This window comes from Ranitomeya variabilis, chromosome 6, assembly GCF_051348905.1.
Source record: "Ranitomeya variabilis isolate aRanVar5 chromosome 6, aRanVar5.hap1, whole genome shotgun sequence".
NCBI classification, from domain to species: domain Eukaryota; kingdom Metazoa; phylum Chordata; class Amphibia; order Anura; family Dendrobatidae; genus Ranitomeya; species Ranitomeya variabilis.
In genome coordinates this window covers 133,261,950-133,286,688 of record NC_135237.1, presented here as the reverse complement: position 1 = coordinate 133,286,688, position 24,739 = coordinate 133,261,950, and the positions used below count along the sequence as shown (strand labels likewise).

The window sequence follows — 24,739 nt, the reverse complement described above, 5'->3', positions numbered from 1 at the left end:
CACTAATGATATTGGTACTTTAGTTATTACATGTCTGTAGTATTCTACATAACATTTATGTGAATTATACATCTTATAAAACTGTTTTCTATTTTACAACATTACTTTTTCTTTTTCTATAAATTCTTTGATCAGAAGGTTAGATTCCAAGAATGTGAGTATAGTGAATGTAAAAGAACTACAGGAGTGAAATGTTACAATGGAAAATCACAATGAAAATTAACAATTGCTGATTTTGTAAATGTGTATACTTACTATAGTGCCCTTTTGGCCTTCATAGCCGTTATATCCTTGAGCTCCCCTTAATCCAGATTTACCCTATGAAAATTCAATAAAATTTCAATTATACTGTTTGCCTAAACATCGTTAAGAAAGGCCAGGTGCTACAAATTTCTGAGCTTTGTAAAGACCCAGTCTCCTCTAACCTTGGGCCAAAAAACATCAGCCATGGGTTCTTCTAAGCAGCAGCCTAATACTTTGTGTAATGAGGGAAAGTGTGGCTTAAAGATGTCAACACCCTTTATCAAAGAGTGCAGAATTATGAGGAAGCTTGTTTTCCTTGGACGATACGGGACAAAAATGAGATTTAACTGAACCTGAAAGTCTAAAATTGTTAAAAGTCTTACAGATGGATGCAGCACTCCTGAAATTGATAAGATATTGGGGTATGATCACAGAACCATCAAAAGTTTTGTTGCAAATAGGCAACAAGGTCGCAAAAAACATGTTGGAAAAAAAAGATGCACATAAACTGCCATAGATTTGAGAAGAATCCAATGTGAAGTGACCCTGAACCCATTATCCTGCAGTGCAGCCATATTCCAGAGCTGCAACCTACCTGAGTTCCCAGAAGTGCAAGGTGGTCAGTGCTCAAAGAAGTAGCAATGGTTAGGGAGGCTGAAACCAGATCACCACTGAGCAAGACACGTAATGTGATTTGCTAGCACTGGGCGAAGAAATTTCTGAAGATACATTTTTCAAATGTACAGGGAATAGTCTAACTTTTTAAAGAAAACCATGAATTTTACACAGGAAAATTCTCCACCACATACATTGAAGTACTTGTTTTATGGACTGCTTAGATGAGAGTGATGCTTGATGGACTAGATGGATGGGCCTGTGGCTGTAGCAGTAACGGACAAAGACTTCTACTTCAACTCAGATGCCAGCAAGGTGGACAGCAAGGTGGCTATGGGATGGTATTACTAAAAATGAGCTAGTTGGACCTTTTCATATTGAAGATGGACTCAAAATCAACTCCCAAACCTTCTGCAAATTTTTAGAAGACATTTTCTTCAAGCAGTTGTACAGTACAAGAAAAAGTCTGTCTCAAAAACCATGTTTTTATGTAGGACAATGTTCCATCTTATGCATTGAAGTCTCCACTGCATAGCTAGAGCCAGTAAAGGCCTTAAACATGAAAAAAAATGACTTGCCTCCTTCCTAACCTGACCTAAACCTTGTTGGTGCCCCTTAAATGGGAGATTTATGGAAAGGAAAATGCCTGTTTCCTAACTCTACTCAACCTTCCTCACCTCTCCGTTTTCCACAGGTTGTGTAACCTGACTCCACAGTGAGCAGGCAGTCTCATGTGACCAAGATGAATTTGAGCTTTTTTTTTTCCGCAGTGGAAGACAAGTTCAGGTGGCGAGAAGAAAAAAAGTCTCAAAAACAGAAAGATGTAGATTTCACTGATTAGTTATATTACAAAGTTTCATTGTACTATTGATTAATGCAAAGTGTGTTGAAAGGACAGTTCATATTTAATATGGGGCTGCAACAATTAATTAAAATAGAAGTGCAAATGATAAGTTCAGCAATGCTATTACCTTTAGCCAAGTGTGTCATGGTTATAGTTGTAAGTGAATGTTTCATGATCTTTATTGCTATAGTGGAAGCAGAATAATCTCAGTCCGTCCCTGGTTACATCACATTTCTTATGAATGTAGGTTTTTCAGATATGTCAGTGATTCATCATCACAATCCCACATTATATAAATTTAACTAGTGACTGAATTGAAGGAGTATGTATATATTGCACTTGCAGCTGCTGGCTATCCTAGACATTTAATAATAATCCAGTCTTTTTCCTACATTATTGGGATATCTTTATACATGGACAGATTTATTACAAAAATTTCTGCATGCAACTCTACAATTCACATGAATGGGCCAGCAGAAATCCATCCCGTTGCTACCGAAACCACCCAGAAGCAGAGATTTCTAGAACATATCTGCCATGTGTAAATATACTGCTTTTACTTCTCCACTGTTAGACTTGATTACAGTATTCTGCTATTTTATTCAATATCTTGGAGGTTTCACTGGAAGAAAAGAAATCAGACAGTAATAGTCATATTCTTATTCTGCTGACCAGGACTTGGGTTACCTGCAATGTTGGACCCACCAGTAACTTAAAGTTTGAGGGCCCACTGTTCAGCTATATGCAGCTATTGCCCTCATTCATAAAATTACACATGCTTCTATATAATAATAAACTGGGTATATTGTTGAATGAATGATGAAATGCTGGCTTGGTCTGTACATAGTGGATCAAGGGTAGTGTGCCAAGTACTGCTCATGTAAATCAGTGGTGTGCTCACTCCTGCACAGTAGCCCACTGGGAGATTTACCTCTTCCCCTGCTGACCAGTCCAAGTCTAGCTACACGATGATCTTGGCCAGAGAAACATAAAGTTGTAAAACTAAACACATTTCTGTGGATTGACTGTAAAAAACGAGAAAAGCGCCAACAGGACTCAAAGCAAGTCACAATTCTGAAAAGCAGTCTATGATGGCAAAGTTGTTTTTTCAGATAGATGTGATGAACATTGCAATTTTCATATTGCCTGAAAGATGTTTTTGTGTAGCCGGAGCCTAAATAATACTATTGAACAAGGTCATAGAAAATATTAATTAAAAGTATTAAAATAAATATACATGCATAATAATAACATTCTGAATAATAAATTGGATACACGTGCACTTACAAGCATATTCATAGGTGTAGTGTGGTATAGCAAACTATACATATACATATCTTACTTGGTCTCCTCTTTCACCCTTCCCCCCCTTTATTCCTGGCATTCCAGACCTTCCCTTTAAAAACAAACAAACAAACAAACAAACAAAAAGAAACAGAAGGAAGAAATAGAAAAAAATATTAAATTGAATACTATCTGGATGAATTATAGAGATAGATTAGTCACAAATACGTATGATAAACAATATACCTGTTCTCCATTAAGTCCATCAAGCCCAGGTTCACCTTGTTCATTCTGCAAAATGAAATATATTTCTGTTGCGTCCAAAATTCCTTAAAGCTGGAGTGGGCACTAGGAATCATTTTATTAGGCAGGCCTGTGGTACTTACCAATTCCTTTTTACATCTAATTGCTTACAAGTCAATGGCAAAAGAATACATATATATTTTAAATAAAAAAGGCAAAATGTAAATAAATACAGACCTGGTCTCCTGGTTGTCCTTGGTTTCCCTGCAAAATAATTACAAAACACTGTTAAACCGGGGAAAAAGTATAAATTAAAAAGAGTTATTTTTTTTTATGGTCCAAGAGGCACAATTACCAATATATTTTACATAGTATTGGCCAGGTGGAATAAATAATGGCGAGTAAATTCTCCAGCTATAGTAAAGGTGGACTATTAAGATAATAACAATTGTCCACTAGAAAATATGGCGGCAAATTCTAAAGATTGTGCCGTCACTTTCTCGGTGTGACTGACAGTGGGGAATCCGATTGCTATGACCCCCGGCAGTCTTTACACATCATCAATGTAGTAAGGATAAGTATTACAAAAGCTCACATAGCTTTTCATTCTCTGAACCCATCTTATTTGGTTTAGCGGTGATGGAAATTAAAATTTGGGACATCTGAGGGGGCGTAATTTGAGATGAAGATTTCCTACTGAATCTCATTAAATCTAATGTTCATATCCACATTTATAATGCCATTATTATGTTTAGCTTCCAGTAATTTATTTGGAATATTTGTTCATTATCATAATATTACCTTGGGTCCTTTGGTTCCTGTACATCCTTTGTCACCACGCGCACCCGTCAGACCAGGCAATCCTCTATCACCCTTAATAAAAAATTAATGCCATGAAAATAGGACATATTGGACATTTTGTAGTTTCAGGGCTAAAATCGATCTCATTCGTGGACAATAGAGACTCACCTCCACTCCTTGTTCTCCAGGATAGCCTGGATGTCCTTTTAATCCAGTTGGTCCCTAGATAAATGATAAATGTAATCAGATAAATTGTAGAGTTCTTCTCGTTTAAGGGTATATCAAATTGGTTCACAAAAAATACACTGAATATAAAACATTACTTTTATTAGTTAAATGAAAAAATTTTTTAGATAAAAAAATATTTTTTTTACTAAATGTCCTCAAACAAATAAGACCACTCAATGATAGTGGAGTCATGTAATAGTATGAACCGTGTCAGCTAAAGTGATAGGAGATGCAAGAGGTGAAGTTAGAATAAAAAGAAAAATCTCACCCTATTAATCGCCTAAAGGTTCCTCTACCTAGCCTAAGGCTAACCCTATTAGGCCCTATTAGCAGTTAACAATAAAACAGGTATAGACAATACACCACCAACATGAGCAATCAAATTACCATAGTGGGTAAGCTAACATAGGCAGAAGCCGCTACACGTATCATAGGCACAAAATATCCCATAAAATATGCAATACTCAACTCTTTATGTTACATTAGATATCAACTGCACATAGTATGCTATACTCGATGTGTTTCCCCTAGATAGGGCTACATACTAAAAGATGATAGTGGATACTTAGCTTTAGGCTATGGTCACACCCTTAGTATTTGGTCAGTATTTAACCTCAATATTTGTAAGCCAAAACCAAGTGAGGAACATTTAGAGAAAAGGCATAATAGAAACACGTCACAGCTTCTGCATTTTTCGTCCATTACTGGTTTAAGCTTACAAATACTGATGTGAAATACTGACCAAATACTGAAAGTGTGACTTTAGCCCTAGGGTTCGCTCACATCTGAATATATAAAATTGCTTATATTCTCAGCCATAAAAGTTGGTGAATCATAGGTGAGTGTCATGCATATGTCATTCCATATGTCATGCGAGTGCTATGCGATTGTGTTTTTTTTCTTGTCTTGCATCCGTATTTCATTTGAGTGCTATGCGACTGTAAGGTTTTTTTCTCCTTGCATCCGTATAACATGTGTATTACATGTACGGTATATGCAACGCATTTTTAACGTAATCTTTTACATGCTATAATACTCAATGTAAAATAAATCTAGTTGTCATAAATAATAGAGCATCTTATATAAACATATAGATAGTTAGATTATATAAATATATAAGAAATATCATAGATATATAATAAATAGATATAATATAGATATATAGAAAGATAGACAGGGAATATATAATGCCACAATCCCCCTATATAAAATAAACTTTCACCCTTTAGCGCCTTTCATGTGGCACTAAAGGGTATTTAAACTTGTGTAACCTTAAATAAATAACTAAAAAACCAGCAAAGGTAAAACAGACAGCTGCTTGCTGATGTTATCAGGCTGGGAAATTCCCTAAAAATATCAGCCTCAAGCCACCTCAGAAGTGCCACATCAAGTTAGATGCCCCAATTCTGGAGCTTCGCCTCGGCTCTTCTTAGGCTACTTTCACACTAGCGTTTTTTTCAATACGTCGCAATGCGTCGTTTTGGCAAAAAAACGCATCCTGCAAAAGTGCTTGCAGGATGCGTTTTTTCTGCATTGACTAACATTAGCGACGCATTTGCGATGCATTGACACACGTCGCAACCGTCGTGAGACATGTAACATTTTTTGCTGCCGACGGTCCGCTTTTTCCGACCACGCATGTGCGGCCGGAACTCCGCCCCCACCTCCCCGCACCTCACAATGGGGCAGCGGATGCGCTGGAAAAATGCATCCGCTGCCCCCGTTGTGCGGCGCAGAGAGCGCTAGCGTCGGTAACCTCGGCCCGACGCACTGCGACGGGCCGAGCCCGACGCTAGTGTGAAAGTAGCCTTAATTGCACTGGTGTGTTGGCAATGATGATAAAAGTAGTTTGGGTTGATGTGAGCTGTGAATTGTCCAAAAACACAGCTGACATAAAGCCCTGGTGTTATTAATGGAGAGGTGTCTATCAAACACCCCCATTATTAATCCAGTAAGCAAAAAGAAAAAAACACACACAAAAATATTTTATTTTAAAAAACACTCCCAGACTTTTTCCCTGGTTCACCAATTTATTTATTTAAAAAAAACAACACCCATGCAGGTTCGACGTAGTCCAGGGAATGCGACAAAGTCCACAAATGGAAACCTGAAAGACATGAACAGAGATAAATAGAAACAAGAGACTGTCCCTTGTTCACCAATTTATTAGAAAGAAAAGTTCCCAAGCAGGTCTTATTTAGTCCAGTGCTTCCCACGATGTTCCTTGATTCCGATGATCAAAGGATATGGAGCTGTAGAGTAGTATGGGGCGGTAGTCAAGGGTGACCGTGAGGCACTCGTCTCCTTTTATGCCCCGGCGTGCTACACGAAAGTATGGTTCCTGGATGGACGTTTGGACATGCTGTCATGGCTGTGCAGGCTTCATGTAGCCAATGGTGTGGACTGGCCAGGACCATAGGTTCAACAGTTCAATAAAGCACATCGTTGTTCAAACATAGAGTTTTTACTGAATGATAACTTGGCAAAGGTTATATTCAAAGTCTTATGGCCATTTCCTCTATGATTTAAAGCATTTTCCCTCACACCATATACTTCCTCTGTGGTTCTACTCCAGGGCTTTGCAGACAAACTGTTTCATCCTACGTGGTCACAACCTAGCCAGAACACCACAGATCAGCAAGTCTCGCCATTTGCTCAGCTGTTCTGCTACTGGCGCACTCTATCTACAGCTTGAGACCCCCACTGGTTCCACAAACTCAATCCTGTTTAGGTATGTTACCTTAGGCATTGCAAGCTCGGGGGTTTGTGATTCAGCATCCTCTACACAGACTCTTCTCCGGAAAGCCACTATGACTAGTCAGTCAATTTACCTTATACTATTATAAATAAGTTATATTTATTAGGTTAAACAAAGATAAACACCCTTTAGTGCCACATGAAAGGCACTAAAGGGTGCAAGCTTATAATATGTAGGGGACTTGGGACATTATATATTTGCTGTTTATCTAGCTATTCCATCTATCTATTCTAGCTATTTAATAGCTTTCTGCCATCTATGTATAGTTTTATATTATTTTGCTTCCTTTGAGATTTAAGTGTAATGATCGGATGGCATATAGTCTGTGTGCCATCCAAATTTTTTCCTCACACCAATTAACTTGCATTAGCGAGTCTTGGACGTTTTACATGAACATACGCAGCATGCTGCAACATTTTTTCTCAGCCCAATTCCAGCTGAAGAAAAACTTGCAGATGAACACTCCTCATTGAGTAACATTGGTGCGGGTGCAATGCGATTTTTTTTATCACCTTGCACTTGGTGCATTTATACGTAGATGTGAGTGAACCCTTAGGATGTGACCCGGAGTACTCCTGTGCAGTGATAAGGTGCTCCAGGGCATAATCAGACAAGATGTCCACACATTTGCTACAGGCTGATGTGGTCCTGCATGGCATGTACAAAGATGGTGTCCAAATGAATAGCATGAGAGAGACTAAACAATAGCGCCATCAATAGTGTAAGGGCTGGAAATGACTGCATATTAAGATGTCTGATATTATCAGAGCAAGTTGTTAGTGTGTGCCGACAGTCTGGAAGTGCCGTAGAATGCGTTTTATTTTCAGCTGCATTGACCATGCTCAGATGAACGCCAAACTTGCACTACAGTCAGAGATACAGCATGCCTATGAAATAGAATCCAGGGGTTTTCATTGGCAGCAAAGCTAAGGGGTGCTTAGAGTATAAAAAATATATAGAAAGCCATTCCCCTGAGTAGAGAAAAAAATATTAAAATCTAATGCTAGATAGTAATAATTGGGCCAAAACACTTTAGTCCCATAGATAGCACCACCTGTACCAAATCATAGGATTAGCATTTTAGATAATTTTGAGCACATATGATATATAAGTCATGGAGATGTATCACCCTCATTAGATGAAAAAGGGGTGTAGGATAACAGATTGCCACTGCGCATCGGGTCAGTGGGTCTATCTCGTACACTGCGGTCTTCTGACTCCTCTCTGTCGCAATAAAGCCGTGACGTGACAGACGTCCTACAGACTTTGAAATCCGTTTAAAATAAACCACATATTTTCTGCAAACCTTACCATTTCCAATCTGTGCTACAGAAATATCCCCCTTATATCTGAAAATGATCTACCACCAATAGCTGTACTTAGAAGGGTATGCCCATCTCCAAGATCCTATCCCAATATATAGTAGGTGTAATAGTAATAATATTAGCAAATACCTCAAATTTTAAATGTAGTATAGTTTTTCTGATTTGCTGTGTTTCTTTCCTCATCTGCAGTCATTGCAGGACCTCATGTATCCATGCTTACAACCACTAGCAACTAGCTAACAAACTGTCACTGTATCAGTGGTCGTAACCATGGACCCTTAAGGTTCTGCAATGCCTGCAAATGAGGAAAGAAACATAGCGAATCAGAAAAACTATACTACATTTGTAATTGGAGATATTTGCTAATTTTATTATTATTACACCTATTACATATTGGGATAGGATATTGTAAATGGGAATACCCCTTTAAGGCACTATATGTTCCTTTTGAGGCACATACCTTCATTCCCTGATCTCCATACTTTCCCGGTGGTCCTTTTTCTCCATAACACTCACAGAATACACAACAACATGTTTTTTCAATAACATGGGACTAGAAAAGAAAGACAAAATATAGTTATCTTACATAATTGTAACATTTATTATTAAGTTCAGGAAATTATTATTATTATGGTCATTCTGGAACCACAAGAGCAAACTCACCATTTGTCGGGCAAGTTTAATCCCAATATCTGGCATCCCAATATGCATCTGATAGTTATAATCAAAGCCTCTGCCAAATTCTATATGTTTCATGTTATCATATCCTTTTGTTCCTTCCAAAGCAACAGTCACTAGGGCATGTAACCCTAAAAAGTTTCAGAAATGGATATGTTATATATTAGGTAATGATATTTATAACATGTATAGAGAAGCTATGGGCTTTAACAAATTAACATGGGCAAGAATACCTAATCAATCAGAACCTGTATGATACAGACAGTGTTAAGATGACATAGTTACTCCATATGCTGTTGAATAATGGCTCTGTGCAACGTGGTGCAGTTTTTTTAATGACTCAAAAAGGCACAAATAAAGATGTTGCATGCAAAAAAAAATTGATTCATGATTTAACTCTTTTATGACATGACATACATTACATGCCATATGTTGTGTCCCTGCCTTTGATATGGCCTTGCACACCGAGCCCGCTTCTTTCTGCCACATAACGGCTGATTTAATGAGCCAGCAAGTGCCTTTAAAAGCTGTGGGTGGAGCGCGGCTCTGCCGACAGCTGTCAACTGTTCAATTCTGCTGTCAATCTCTAACAGCGGGAGTTCATATGAGTCGTCAGGGTGAAGGGGCACCAATAGATTGTCATGACTGCCGAGGGTCTGCTGATGACCCCTGTGTTTGTCATTGCGATCTTCCTATGATCCCCCTGTGGCCGTCGTTCATAGGAAATTGTGATTTCTGTTATACATAGTAGTGCTGATGTACTATTAAATACAGTGAAAAGTGAAAAAAAGTTTTAAACAACATGAAAAAAATAAAAAAACCCACAAAAGTTCACTTCACCGCCCCTTTTGCCCCCCAAAATAACACAATTAAAGAAAATATTCATATTTGAAATGTCCGATCTGGCAAAATATAAAATAAATTATTCCGATAGGTGAATGGCATAACCAAAAAAAATCTAAATCCCCAAGTTTCTATTTTTGTGGGCCTCTGCAACATTGCAAAAAAAGGCAATAAAAAGTGATCAAAACACTATGACTACCCTAAAATTGTACCAATTAAAACCTCAGCTCTGGGCACAAAATATAAGCCCATATCCTGAAAAATGAAACGTTACGAATCTCGGGAAATGGTCACAAAAGCAAATCATTTTTATCATACAAATTTGTAAAAAAAAAAAAAAAAGTCACCACTTAAATAATAAAAGAAACAATACATGAGTGGTATCTGCATACTCGTATTGACCTGGAGAATCATATTCCTGGGTCAGTTTTACCATATAATGAACATGGTAAATGAAAAATTCAGAAGACAATGGTAGAATTGCAATTTTCTAGCAATTTAAATGCACTTGGAACAAGCCCTTATTCGGTACATTTAAATCATTATATATTACATTTAATCAATTATCAATTTAATCAATTATATCAAAAATATAAAGTACTTAATACTCTATGACAACCCACTTGTGCCATATACCTTTTTTCTGAAAATCTTCTTTTGCCAGCTCAGTGTCTTCTACTTTTTCATCTAGGCCGTCAGTAAAGATTAGCATCATCTACATGGCATATGGAAGGCATAAAAAAGTAAACATTAGTACAAATTGTGATAATGATAATTAGGCAGTGATAACTGAGACATACCTTTGCTTTTCCTGCTTCGTCCTTTTTAAATGTCTTCCACATGGACTGAAGAATGGGGGTTGTTAAATACGAAGGACCTTTGACAGAAATAACTTTGAGTTTCTGAGCTAAATCTGAACTGTAGGTGTAGAACTGAGGGGGATAGGGTGGATTTGCATTTGGAACATAAAAAGCTACACTAATCAGAGGTACAATGCCAGGGAGGCAACTTGCACTTCTTAAATTCATCATGCTGTGTAAAATATTTGCAATACCAATTTCCAATAACTTTTGATCATGGAATAAATTGGAGCCATTAGGATAAGCTGAAATATCAAATCCGACTACGACTTCAAGAGAACAATCTAGAAGGAAAAGAGTAGAAGACACGAGTGTAAGATTCAAGAAGTGCATGTAGATTTACAAAATTGAATCTGTGGGCACAAAATGAGTTTCCAAACTAAAGGCCCCGTCTCACATAGCTAGATCGCTAGCGAGATCGCTGCTGAGTCACAAGTTTTGTGACGCAACAGCGACCTCAGTAGCGATCTCGCTATGTGTGACACGTACCAGCGATCAGGCCCCTGCTGTGAGATCGCTGGTCGTGTCGGAATGGCCTGGACCTTTTTTTGGTCGTTGAGGTCCCGCTGACATTGCTGAATCGGTGTGTGTGACACTGATCCAGCGATGTCTTCACTGGTAACCAGGGTAAACATCGGGTTACTAAGCGCAGGGCCGCGCTTAGTAACCCGATGTTTACCCTGGTTACCAGCGTAAATGTAAAAAAAAAAAAACAGTACATACTCACCATCTGATGTCCGTCAGGTCCCCCGGCGTCTGCTTCCTACTCTGACTGAGATCCGGCCGTACAGTGAGAGCACAGCACAGCAGTGACGTCACCGCTGCGCTCTGCTCTCACTGTACGGCGGCAGTCAGTCAGAGCAGGAAGCAGACGGCAAGGGACCTGACGGACATCAGATGGTGAGTATGTACTGTTTGTTTTTTTGGTAACCAGGGTAAACATCGGGTTACTAAGCGCGGCCCTGTGCTTAGTAACCCGATGTTTACCCTGGTTACCCGGGTGCTGCAGGGGGACTTCGGCATCGTTGAAGACAGTTTCAACGATGCCGAAGTCATTCCCCTGATCGTTGGTCGCTGGAGAGAGCTGTCTGTGTGACAGCTCCCCAGCGACCACACAACGACTTACCAACGATCACGGCCAGGTCATATCGCTGGTCGTGATCGTTGGTAAATCGCTATGTGAGACGGGGCCTTAAGCACAGCATTTTATAGGAGATATAGCCCTGATACAATTAAGCTTTAATTGGTTTGCCTAAATTTCTTCTTTATTCATATATAGCAATGACACACTTGGTCACTTGGTGCACCCTGGCTGTGGCCAGACAGTTCAGTGCATCTTTCCACCATGACCTACGGTACTTGGTTCCACCTATCTCTGTCTACTTTATCGTTGATTGATAGCTCTGGCTTTACAGGAGACAGAAAATAGCAGAGATAAATAGAAAATAAGTAGCTGGTTATCTTAATTTTGCACTGAGCATAGTTAACTAGCATATTTAGTTACTGAAGGATTTTAGGCAAATGCAGCAATTAATTAAAACCGTAAAGGGCCAATACATCAAACTGTTTAAGCCAGAAAACAGTCATAAACCACTTTGAAAAGTTGCAAAATGTTTGCGCAACGCGAAGTTGTGCAAAAATATAGCAACTTTGGTGTTTTCAAGCCAGTTTTGGGCAGCTCTGTTAAAATGGTTGAAGCCACGGCTGGTCAACGTGTGGCTACGATTGCCCATCAAATTAACCTTTTGTGGCAACATTTCTTACTCCAGAAACGTTAGTCAAGTGCCTGAAAGGAGTATCATTTCTGGAAAGGTGAAGGAAAGGCACACACCATTGATATGCTTTAGGCCGGGGTTACACTTGCGTGTGCAATGCGAGAAACTCAAGCAAGTCTCTCGCATCAATACCCGACACTGCTGCCAGCACTTGGGACCGGAGCGTTCAGCTGCATAGAAATACATGCAGCCCCACACTGCGGTCCCGAGTGCCGGAGTGATGCGAGAGATGCGAGAGACTCGCATGAGTTTCTCAAATTGAAACTGGCCTAATTCATACAGTGGCGTATGCCTCTTAATGAATTCACTGAATCTTAGTCTGACACACCCCTCTTAAGGCTGGTGTACAAAATGCCAGTTATAATAAATCGTGGGCCTAAAAGCACAAGTTTTATAAGGGCTTCTTCCCCGACAAGGAGCTGTGCTTTGTTTGGACATTCATTTTGTGTTGAAAGACTCCCTTTAAAGTAGCACTCATATTAAGTTTTTTATTCATTAAATGTATGTGAACTTGCATGTAATGTAGTGTGAGTGTATTGATATACTCACCTACCGTTGCTCTCTCCAGGATCCAGTGTCTTTCTTCTCCTCTTGACAGTGATGTCACTGCAATTGCAACTATCCGGCTTACTCTACGCTCTATGTGTGAGTCAGAAGTCTCTTTCACAATATAATTCCTAAGGAGCCTCGCTCTGACTCTCCATGGGCCTAAACTGTAAAAGTCACCAGTCTGCAGAGGGGTGACGTCACTGAGAATAGAAGAATGGAGCTGGACACCAGAGAGTGTGGCGATAGATGAGTATATACTTGTAAGTGAATGTGCAGTAGAAGACGTGGTTCCTCAATGTTACGTAGCACTTGTTACCAAACATCGCTATCTACTGTCCAAACTAATTAAGGCGGAACCGAAAGATGGAAGAAGTGTTTCTAGAAGGATGGATCTAAAAGAGAGCACAGGGTCAGGTGGTAGTAGGTGCAATTATCCAAAATAAAAGGCCGGAGTGAAAGTTGGCACCCACAAGTGAAACCAGTAGGACATGTGAGCAGAGGGATACAGAGGCCGCGTTACCAGGGTGTGCTTAGGGACCAAGGCAGGCGGGACATTGTGAGGCAAACATCGAGGTACAGACTACAATGGTCAAGTCCTGGGATCTAGACTCCGCTGGTCAAGACCTGAAGCCCAGCCTTATCAGTTGAGACCAAATAGCCGGTTGTCGAGCACCAAAGACTGTACATGGCTCATTATCCGGGAGCGGACGTCCACTGTGGTGACCAGGAGGCACGAGTGAACCAGGCCATTACTTCCAGTGCTGACATACAGTACAAAGTTTGGGCTGGGGCTATATAGCAGACGGGACAGGGACCGGCCAGTGTGAGAAGGGCCCATAGCGCACTACTTGACTTTGTGCTGAGGACTTGTGGCATAGCAGGAAATACCGGTGACCCCCGTTAGTGACCGTTTATTAATTGGAAAATTCTTTGAGGAAATATTTTAGTGATGGCCTCATCATTGTGAGTGTGCCTGTGGGAGTTATCACACAAGGAACATCAGAGCATCGCCATTACTGAAAGACAGGTAGAACAGAGAATACAATAATAGAACTGTTAATTTGTGTTTATTGTCATTATTGCTAATATTGTATTACCTGATACCTTGTATCCGAATAACTGACAGTTTGCACAAGTAACCCCTTCACCCCGGTGTTAAGAAAATAAATCGTTTAGTTGGTTACCTCTGCCTAATTCTTGTCTTCGTGTTGCATCCTAGTAACCTGTTCACACACTCACAATACTTTGCATGCATATATACACATCTAATGAATAAAAATCTTAATGGGAGTGCTTCTTTAATTGCAGAAATTCTGTAAAATGTTAAAATATCATGTGAATAATGATTTCCTGGGGAAAAGCTAAAACATTTCGATAAAGTCTTACTACAGACATGTAACCGCTGCAGCGAATCACTAGATATAGTGCGTTACCAATAAGAGAGGTGATTTAGTGCAGTCTTTACACTACGTCAGGATGGTATCAAATTCCTTTTTTTTACATTTTCAAACACCTTCTTAACAGTTCTAGGAACCTTCTTGGCAATCTATTTAAAGGGAATCAATCAGCAGGTTTTTGCTATGTAATCTGAGTTCAGCATAAGGTAGGGGCTGAATCACAAAATTCAGGGAGGTGCCACTTATTAGTCTGTGTGCTGTTGTTTCCATACAGTGAATGTTTTATCACCAGGACATTATCATTGCACAGACTAGCTCCCTCATGACATGTGTTCCAGCCATGCCCTGTCCTCTGATAGCAGTTCACTGTCAATAGACAATGTACACAGAAAGGTGGGTGGAGTTAGCTTTCTGAGCTCTGCTACATCTAAGAACTCTGATTGTGTCATAACTGCTGCACCAAGTAATTTAAGTCATACATCATTGGAATCAGGGTATCTTTCGCTACAGTATGCTGCTCTCAGATGAAGGAGCAAAAACTTGGTGGCACATTCGCTTTAACTTTTTTTTGCATTGGTTAGCTGTGCTGCACTTCTAACATTAAATTGTGAATGATTTTGCCCTCTACATTAAATTAATATAACATCTTAAGACATCTATGTCTCATCTTAACGCTATCATGACGTACACTTCTGCTATACAAAGTCTTTATGACAAATGTCACAGTTGCATCTTTATCCTATATATGTCATGAGAGCAGTGGTAGCTTTTGGTGTGGAGCATTTTTGTGTCTGCCACTTGCGATTGGTTAGTCCCATTGGCTGATCCCATTGACTGACCAATCACAGCTATTGCATATTGGAACCTTCTCTGATTGAAGCCATGACAGATCACAGTAATGTTCATCCGCAGCCTTTGCGATGTTGAACTGTTCTAGATGCTGATGATGTTTACTGTTAATGATATAGTTGTACGTTCATATGAAACCATAGTCAAGATGTACAGGTAATGGTCTGTATGGAGTGTACTGGCAATCAGGTCATACTCACTCTCAGCAGGCCGCTGGATGCATATGTCATCGACCAATCTCTTTTTAATACTTTTTAATGCATCAAAATTGTGGACAGAAAACCTTCTATTCGATTTCCCAGCAATCTGAAGAAGCTGTGTTTCAGACACTTCTCCCACTCCCACAGCATAAGTGAAAATGCCTTTACTTCTCAGAGCTTCTGCAGGCAATGCCACTTCATCTTGTGAATCTCCATCCGTTATGACGATCAATATTTGTTGGATCTTTTCCCTAATACGACTATTAGCTGATAGAGCAGAATCTGTTTTCTCAAGAGCACTTCCAATAAACGTGTTTCCGCCCATCTGTGTGATGTTCTTAATCATGTGCGTTAAAGTTTGCTTACTGATATTTGGCATTAGTGGAAACTCTTTTTCAAATAAATGACTATATTGAGAAACCCCCACATGAACCTTGCCGGGGCCAGTGTCAAACTCATCAATGGTAGACACTATGAATTCTTTCATTTTTTCAAATTCTGTAGCTCCGATACTTCCGGAACCATCAATCAGAAAAGTGATGTCTGCTTGTTTTTCACATGGGGCTGCAAAATATGAAAAGACATACATCAATGACATACTGTCATGATCCATTCCGGAGTTTAGTCCTGTCTGATCTTGCTCTGGGTGGATCATGTCAAGGGTTAACTTTGCTCTGCCTAATTCTGGGCTCGGGTTTGCTATTTAGCTCCCAGGTATCCTGAGGGAGGTGTCAGGTATAGCTCTGTCTTTGGCGTGTGTACCTGACTCTGGAAGCTCTTGTCTTGTCCTGCTGTGAACCCTGACTTGCCCTGTGTCTGTTATCTACCCCTGCCTGCCCTTTCCCAGTGTCTCTTTGTCTGTAGATCTGCTTGACTCCCTGGTTATGACCTCCTGGCTTGGCGTTTTGACTCCGTTTCAGTTCGTCCCTATTGTACCATATTTTGCCCGTCCTGGTTTACTGATCCCTTGCTATGTCCTGACTATCCATTCTGTCTAAATCCTTTTATACTGTCGTGCTATCTCGTGCTTTTGACTCGGCTTGTCTGACCTCTCTCCCGCCACTAGGTGGCATCTGTTCAGCTGCTCTGTGTGTGCAGTCTCGTTTCTCTACCAAGCTCCCCCTGGTGGAGGTTGTGCTGTACTGCACTGCAGCTGCATGACACATAGCAGGGGTAAAGTTGGTGCGAATCGATTCAAACGGCCCAAGCCATTGATCACAACAGTAATCTATGGATGCTTCATGGGAGCAGGTTCTTCTACCTGTCGACGTCTGCGGCTCTTCCTTTTGATTAGTTGGCCTGGCATGACGTCATTATTGAGGATTGATTCATGTGTGACATTGTGCCAGGCTGGCAAATCAAAAGAAGAGGCAGGTAAGAGCAGGTACTTTCCCTTGGCAGCGAGATGGAAAGGACGTGGGAACAAACTCACACCAACTCTAATCAAGAGTCACTTGGGGGATGCAGTATGAGGAAAAATCACTACAAGTAATGTGTGTCAAAAGTATTTTAATCATACTAACATTCATTTTATCTTTATTTTTCATATAATGAAGCTTATGCACTACAGTATATTGTCAGCACTTAGATATAAGATTTTTACACACGATATTAAATTGATGTACTGCATAATTTTCCTGCATGTAATGACCAATAAAGTCAAACTTAATTGAGTTCTACATGTTTGGGATTTTTCTGCAAATCTGCAATTCAGATTTGTCACAAATTTTGATGCAGATTTACTATAGTTTTCACCTTATGCATTAAAAGTCCACAAAATAAATTAACATTCTGAAGAGTGAAAAAAAATTGCAGACTTTTTCCATAGCATGCAAATAAGATTTCCCAATGTCTTATCCACTGTAATATGGTGCACATTTTCTCTTACGCAAGTTTGTCATGGGAAATCAGCTGCATAGCGGCCTCATGTAGATGAAAAACAAAATAAACAAAGTTAAATTGAGTATGCGTATGAGGGCTGCAGTTCATCATGAATAGCATTTTGCATGCCAGTCTTTTTGAATAGTGCTCGGGAATAAGAAGTGACGTTCATTTTTTCATGGCGCTGTAAGAGAAATATGTAATAAAGGGATTCTGTCAGTAAGATCTACCCTCTATAAGGGAACGTAGGTCCTAGGAAGCTGAATAAAATCATACCTTGATATCTGTGATCCAGTGTCTTAATCCAGAGAAACCAATGTTTTTCTTTTTAAATAAGCCTGCTCCAGACTAATGATCGGACACTGATCTGTATGAGAATCTGCCTCCAGAGATTACTTTTAATAAAAGTTGGAGTTACAAGTGATAGACATGTAACTAACACAGAACAGAAGGAATGAACTTTGTCTTCTTACAAACACAGTTTTGCAGCTCTCTGAGCTCTGCTTTATTGCAACAGTACTGCAACACTGTCTGCCTATGAGCTGAAAGCTGATGTGTCAATTATAATCCCACACAGCTCTGCAGTGAGATCAGGAGAGTGGAGAGCGGCCATTACACATCACACTGGTAACTCAATGTAAGAAAAATATGGATTTCCCTTGAATGAGATATCGGATTGCAGATATCAAGGTATTAATTTATTCAACTTCCTATGACCTACAAGCCCATATAGACGGCTTAGGAGGCATGATCCTTCTGACAGATTCTCTTTGAGGACTATGAGAGAGAAAAATTGTAGACTACTACAGAGGTGTATCCACAGGTGCTTCTCACAAAATTAGAACATCATCAAAAAGTTAATATGTTTCAGTTCTTCAATACAAAAAGTAAAACTCATATATTAGGCTTCTTTCACACTTCAGTTGTGTGGCGTCAGTTGGGTCCGACATCGTGGCGGATCGACGGATCCGTCAAATTTCATGCAAAAACGGTTCTAACGGATCCGTTTTTTTAACGGATCAGCTGCCCTAATCCGTTAAAAAAACGGATCCGTTAGAACCGTTGCGAACGTTTTTACATCCGTTGCAACCGTTTTTTGACGGATCCGTTTTTTAAAAGGGGAGGATTTCAATGTGATTGGCTACTGGAAACTTCTGGAAAACTATATATAGCGTGTATTTACACCACATCTTTGAAAGGTTGTAGAGAAAGTGGCAGAAATGGAAGGAGTCCTGGCAAACATTGCAAAGATCTATGCAGATTTTACTTTTGAGGCAAATCAGTTGGCAGTCAGCGTTCGAGAGAGGGAGGAACGAAGACTGCGAATCCTACGGCAGCGGCGTAAGAGAAGGCTGTGGATCCATCCCATCACAGCACAACGTATGACCCGTGGTGTTTATTCCACGCTTTACATGGAACTAAGGGAAAACCCTCAAAAGTTCTTCAATTATGTGAGGATGAGAGCTGAAAATTTTGCATTTTTATTGGGCTATGTGGAAGACTGTATACGGAGACGAGACACCCAGATGCGATTCTCAATATCACCAGCAGAGCGTCTCATGGTGACTATTCGGTAAGTCATTTTTTTATTAAATGATTCTCATTCATCAGACTTATAACTGTGTTGGTTTTTTTTGTATTTTTTTTATAAAGTATTGTCTTTTCTTTTTGTTAACAGATTCCTTGCAACTGGAGAGTCCTTCTCATCCCTCCATTTTCAATTTCGACTTGGGATATCCACCATCTCGGGGATCATCAGAGATACCTGCCGGGCATTGTGGGAGTGCCTACAAGTGGAATACATCCCAGAGCCATCACAGGAGAGGTGGCTGGAGATCGCCCAAATTTTTCATCAGATTTGCCAGTTTCCAAATTGTGTTGGAGCAGTTGATGGAAAGCACATAAGGATCGTCAAACCTTCAGGCTCTGGGTCACAGTTTTATAACTATAAGAAGTATTTCTCTATTGTGTTGATGGCCATAGCTGACGCACAATGCAAGTTCATCGCTGTGGATATAGGTGCGTATGGACGTGCAAATGATTCACAAATCTTTAAAAATTCACCAATGGGGCGCCGTTTATATGGAGAGACATTTGATTTTCCGCCCCCTAGACCTCTCCCTGGAACCACCGGTCCACCGTTACCATTTGTTTGTGTTGGAGATGATGCCTTCCAGCTTTCCCCACATTTGCTTAAACCCTTTGGAAGTAGTGGACTGACCCAGAGGAAGAAAATTTTCAATTACCGTTTAACCAGAGCACGCAGAGTAGTGGAATGTGCCTTTGGCATCCTAACTGCCAAATGGAGAGTGCTACTAACTGCCATTAAACTGCAGACTGAAACTGTCGATGATGTGGTCAAAGCGTGCGTTGTCCTGCATAATTTTGTTCTATCAAAAGAACAAGTTTCCCTGGAGGATAATGTTTCAGAAAGCACCTTACGGGATTACCAAAACCCCACTTTTCGCAGTCCAGTTGCAGTCTGCAGAATGCGGGACAGTTTTGCAGACTACTTCATGTCTCCTGCAGGATCAGTTGACTGGCAGTATGAAATGGTGTAAAAAATTTATTTATTTTTATACTTGTAAAAATACCAATTTTTGTTTGCATACAAAATCTTTTTACTTTAATGCAGCATTGTATGTTTTGCAACGGTACCCTTTAAACACTGTTAATGTTACTATTGCCATAACCTTGGTGACTTAATAAATTAAAAGAAAAAAAAAAAGAAAGACAATAAAAATTTTTTTAAACCAAACAACTGTTTATTTATTGACTTTTACAGATTCTCATAGTTTTGGGTGGAGATAGTAGCGGAGGGGCTGACAGGCGGGCGGACCACGTCGAGAGTGGGGGACAGGACATCACGGGGAGGAACAGAAGTGGAATGGGTGGTGAAAACATGAGGTTGTGTAGAGACTTGAGGTGCAGATGTGGTGTGTGTGAGGTATGAAGGTGTTGCTGGGATTGATAACGGAGAAGTTAAAGGGGAAGAATGGAAGGGGGATGTTAAAAACTGGGAAAGACTAAGGGGGGAAGGAACAAATGACGAAGGAGTAGAATGGACGGGAGGAGGACGTACAGGAGGAGGACGGATGGGAGGATAGACGGTGGATTGAGAGGGGAAAGGTGTTGACACATGAAGGGTAGGTGGAGGGGCATGGGATATCGCCTGCGCTAGAGCAGTGTGGCAGCCTTGCATCACATGCATCTGCAGGTCAGGAGTTAGATTTTCCATGTGCCTGAGGACCGCCTGAAAAAAACAGTGCCTTGGTGACTGGTTTGCATCTGATTGCATCCTATCAAGACGACTGCTGAGTTCAAGTATGCTTTTGTTAAGCATATTGTACCCAGCAGACGTTTGCTCACTCAAAAGCTTGATGGCACTGTGAAAGGATGCATTCAGATGCAAAAAGTCAGGCGCATAGCTCCTTTCCTGACCTCTCTGGCGCTGCCGTCCTGACCACAAAGTTGGTCTAGAAGTTGCGGCAGTGGCAGAGGGGTGGGGTAAAGGGAACTCTAACTCATCACCTGCAGCTTCAAGTGACGAAGTCCGCCCTGCTGCTCCAGCGCTGGTGGATGAGGCTGAGGGATCAAACAAAAGGGTAGGTGCAGAAACAGAGGGGTCGACGTGGTCCCCGGTGGCGGACTCTCGAGGGATCGCTCCAGAGGGCTGCAACTCTGATGCAGGCTCCCGAGTGCTGCAGAAAGTGCTGTTAAAGAAGAAGAAAAAAAATATTAGTATCTTTATATTACAATTGCCCTTACTGCAAAAAAATTGAAGGTTACACATTTTTTCAGTTTGACTGAAAATATGTGGTGTTGAATATTTACCTTCTGCTCAGCAGCGTCGACCGTAGGAACGACAGGGCTCTGGCATGTTTGTATCTGCTCCTGCGTCCTCTAGATCCACTCGGGGCCTGCATCTCCTTATTAAACTCCCTCTTGAAGCGATCCCTGATTGACCGCCACCGCACGATAATCCTGTTACCTGGAAAGAGATAGCAAAAATTGGTTACTATACACCACATTAAATCATGCTAAAATAAGGTTATGAAGTGTGAATACTTACGCGCTAGATCCTGGGCCCCAGCATCGAGTTCCTCCCAGTTATCCATAACAGCACTGCACACTTCCTCCCATAGCCGTCGGGTGATTAACTGGTCAGCATGGCGGCGGTCCGACATGTTCCACAGCGGCTCCCTACTTTGTACTGCTTCGATGAGGGTGTTCACATCGATGCCCTCCTCTTCATCATCTTGTTCGGGAGCACGCTGTGAAGCCTACGAAAAATATAACAATAAAAAGGGAAAGATTACAACACATGAATTTTACATTTTACTACACAACAAAACAAAAAGGAACTTACTCTTCGGCGACCGCCGCGATTATCATTCCGACGACTATGGGAGGTGCTTTGAGGAACTCTATGTCGAGCCCCGGATTGTGAGGACTAATAAAAAAAATTTAAAAAAAAAAAATTAATAATGTTCTTAGATTGAGGCATATGTATTGTGTGTGCTGTCATGAATGTTTGTGTTGGGTGTAGTGCATTGTATGTGAGGATCGGTCTGTTCAAAACTTACACTATGCGCTCCCGCTCCTTGTCTTTCTCCACCCTGTCCGTCTCCTTCTGTAAGCCCCTCTGCTTCATATTCCTGTGAATACAGAACACATAAAGGGTTAAAAACAATGACCATAGTTGTATCACCAAAAAATTTTACAGAACAAAAAAAAAAAAATACAATACCTCAGTTTGCTGCTGATGTGCTGGGGGGCTCTCAGAAGAAGACATTATGGTCTTTGCGTACCTCTTGGTCCCAAGTATCTGTAAGTATACAGACAGTTCTAAGCTACTATACACAAGGATAGATGCAGCTGTAGGATTTAACAGTTACATCTTTTTTAAAAACTTTTACATTTCATCCCACACAAAATGAAATTTTTTTTCTAACCGTCATACTTTATATGGTAGATATGCTTGATGCACAAGCTGCCAAACCCTCTAGCCCTGTTTCCCCACCAAAAAAACCCCCCAAGAACCCTTTAAAGCAACACCAAAACTGAAATTGATATGCGCAATGCGCATGTTGGTAAAAGCCACCTATCAAACCTTATCAAAAATGTTCCTCATTCGAACTTAAAATACCAATTCCAAAAATTGGTAATTATGATTACCCTACAGTTTGTATTTTCTAAAACCGGATAACATATTCTATACACAAGATTTGCATTACACATTTATATATATAACCTTTACTGCATGTTTACCCAATATTACATTTATCTTGCAATGAGACTACTGACAGTTTTGTGTAATTTTTATTACTATTTTTTAAAAAAATTTTTTTTTTTTTAATGGTACAGTAGGAGCTACACTGCTCTTTATTTGAAATACTATAACATTTGGGATAACAACAAAAATGCAGAACACATCACACATCATTTATACACACACACAAAACTCATTTTACACCACAGCTATAAAAAATAACAGCTAATAGTATGAAAAACATATAAACAGGGCAGGCAGGCGCACGCACACAAGCACGCACGCACACAAGCATGCAAGCACGCACGCACGCACGCACGCACACAAGCATGCACGCACACAAGCACACAAGCATGCACGCACGCAAGCACGCACACAAGCATGCACGCACACAAGCACACAAGCATGCACGCACGCAAGCACGCACACAAGCACGCACGCACACAAGCATGCACGCACACAAGCATGCAAGCACGCACGCACGCACGCACACAAGCATGCACGCACACAAGCACACAAGCATGCAAGCACGCACACAAGCACGCACGCACACAAGCATGCACGCACACAAGCACGCACACAAACACGCACGCACACAAGCACGCACGCACGCATGCATGCATGCTGGATGGCAGTACTCACATGGCTGTCTCAGGCAGGGTCTGGCTTGCAGGGCCTCTCTGGCTGGATGGCAGTGCCTGGCTGGCAAAGTCTTGCTGGCAGAGTGTCTCTGGCTTGCAAGGCCTCTCTGGCTGGATGGCAGTGCCTGGCTGGCAAAGTCTTGCTGGCAGAGTGTCTCTGGCTTGCAGGGCCTCTCTGGCTGGATGGCAGTGCCTGGCTGGCAAAGTCTTGCTGGCAGAGTGTCTCTGGCTTGCAGGGCCTCTCTGGCTGGATGGCAGTGCCTGGCTGGCAAAGTCTTGCTGGCAGAGGTCTTGCTGGCTGGGTCTGGCTGGGTCTCTCGGGCATGGAAGGGTCTCTCTTGCTGGCTGGTACATTTGGGAATGACCTGTCCTCTTTATATAGTTTTTGGGTTGTCTGGGCAAAGTTGCAACTTTTTGGAGCATGCTCAATCAAAAAAAGCGGATTGAGGCGACGGATCCGCCAAAAAACGGATCGCGACGGATCCGTCGCCCATAGGCACCCATTAAAAAAAAAGGCGGACGCGACGGATCCGCCGCGTTCCGCCTTTTTGCCGGCGACAAAAAACGTTACAAAGTCCGTCAATGTCTAGACAACGTCCGCCAAATATCGACGGATCCGTCGCAAGGCGGATGGAACGGACGACCATCCGCCACAATCCGTCTGTAATGCAAGTCAATGGAAAAATAGCGGATCCGCCCCCCAAAAAAAACGGATCCGCCATTTTACGAAAATGGCGGTTTTTGACTGACGCCGAAAGACTGAAGTGTGAAAGAGGCCTTAGATAGTCATTACACACAGAGTGATCTATTTCAAGTGTTTATTTCTGTTAATGTTGATGATTATGGCTTACAGACAATGAAAACCCAAAATCATTATCTCAGTAAATTAGAATACTTTATAACATCAACTTGAAAAATGATTTTAAAATCCGAAATGTTGGCCTACTGAAATGTATGTTCAGTAAATGCACTCAATACTTGGTTGGGGCTCCTTTTGCATCAATTACTGCATCAATGCAGTGTGGTATGTAGGAAACCAGCCTGTGGCACTGCTGAGGTGTTATGGAAGCCCAGGTTGCTTTGATAGCAGCCTTAAGCTCCTCTGCATTGCTGGGTCTGGTGTTTCATTTTCCTCTTGACAATACCCCATAGATCCTATATGGGGTTGAGGTCAGGCAAGTTTGCTGGCCAATCAAGCACATTGATACTGTTGTTTTAAACCAAGTATTGGTACTTTTAGCAGTGTGGACAGGTGCCAAGTCCTGCTGGAGAATGAAATTTCCATCTCCAAAAAGCTTGTCGGCAGAGGGAAGCATGAAGTACTATAAAATTTCCTAGTAGACAGCTGCGCTGACTTTGGTCACTGATTGTGAAAACTTCACACAAGACCTCAAGCAGCTTGGATTGTGGCCTCTCCACTCTTCGGCCAGACTCTGGGACCTTGATTTCCAGA

At 41.0% G+C, this 24,739-nt stretch overlaps 2 protein-coding genes across 2 annotated transcripts in view; both read right to left on the bottom strand.

Annotated features, from left to right (window-relative positions):
• LOC143781992 (collagen alpha-6(VI) chain-like) overlaps nt 1-24,739 on the bottom strand; it is a 217,247-nt gene that overhangs the window by 142,359 nt on the left and 50,149 nt on the right. The window contains exons 9-19 of the mRNA XM_077269013.1: nt 15,493-16,056; nt 10,663-11,006; nt 10,499-10,577; nt 9,005-9,150; nt 8,802-8,894; nt 4,199-4,252; nt 4,031-4,102; nt 3,467-3,493; nt 3,233-3,277; nt 3,045-3,098; nt 256-318 (exon numbers count right to left, since the gene is read on the bottom strand). Of these exons, the coding sequence (XP_077125128.1) occupies nt 256-318; nt 3,045-3,098; nt 3,233-3,277; nt 3,467-3,493; nt 4,031-4,102; nt 4,199-4,252; nt 8,802-8,894; nt 9,005-9,150; nt 10,499-10,577; nt 10,663-11,006; nt 15,493-16,056 (1,541 nt within the window). The remainder of the gene's footprint in view (nt 1-255; nt 319-3,044; nt 3,099-3,232; nt 3,278-3,466; nt 3,494-4,030; nt 4,103-4,198; nt 4,253-8,801; nt 8,895-9,004; nt 9,151-10,498; nt 10,578-10,662; nt 11,007-15,492; nt 16,057-24,739) is intronic.
• Nucleotides 16,721-22,086, bottom strand: LOC143782073 (uncharacterized). The gene is made up of 4 exons (XM_077269186.1): nt 21,446-22,086; nt 21,208-21,364; nt 20,401-21,086; nt 16,721-16,842 (listed from the first exon to the last, which is right to left on the bottom strand). Exons 1-4 carry the CDS (start codon nt 21,558-21,560, stop codon nt 16,721-16,723), a joined length of 1,080 nt encoding a protein of 359 aa, XP_077125301.1. The 5' UTR covers nt 21,561-22,086.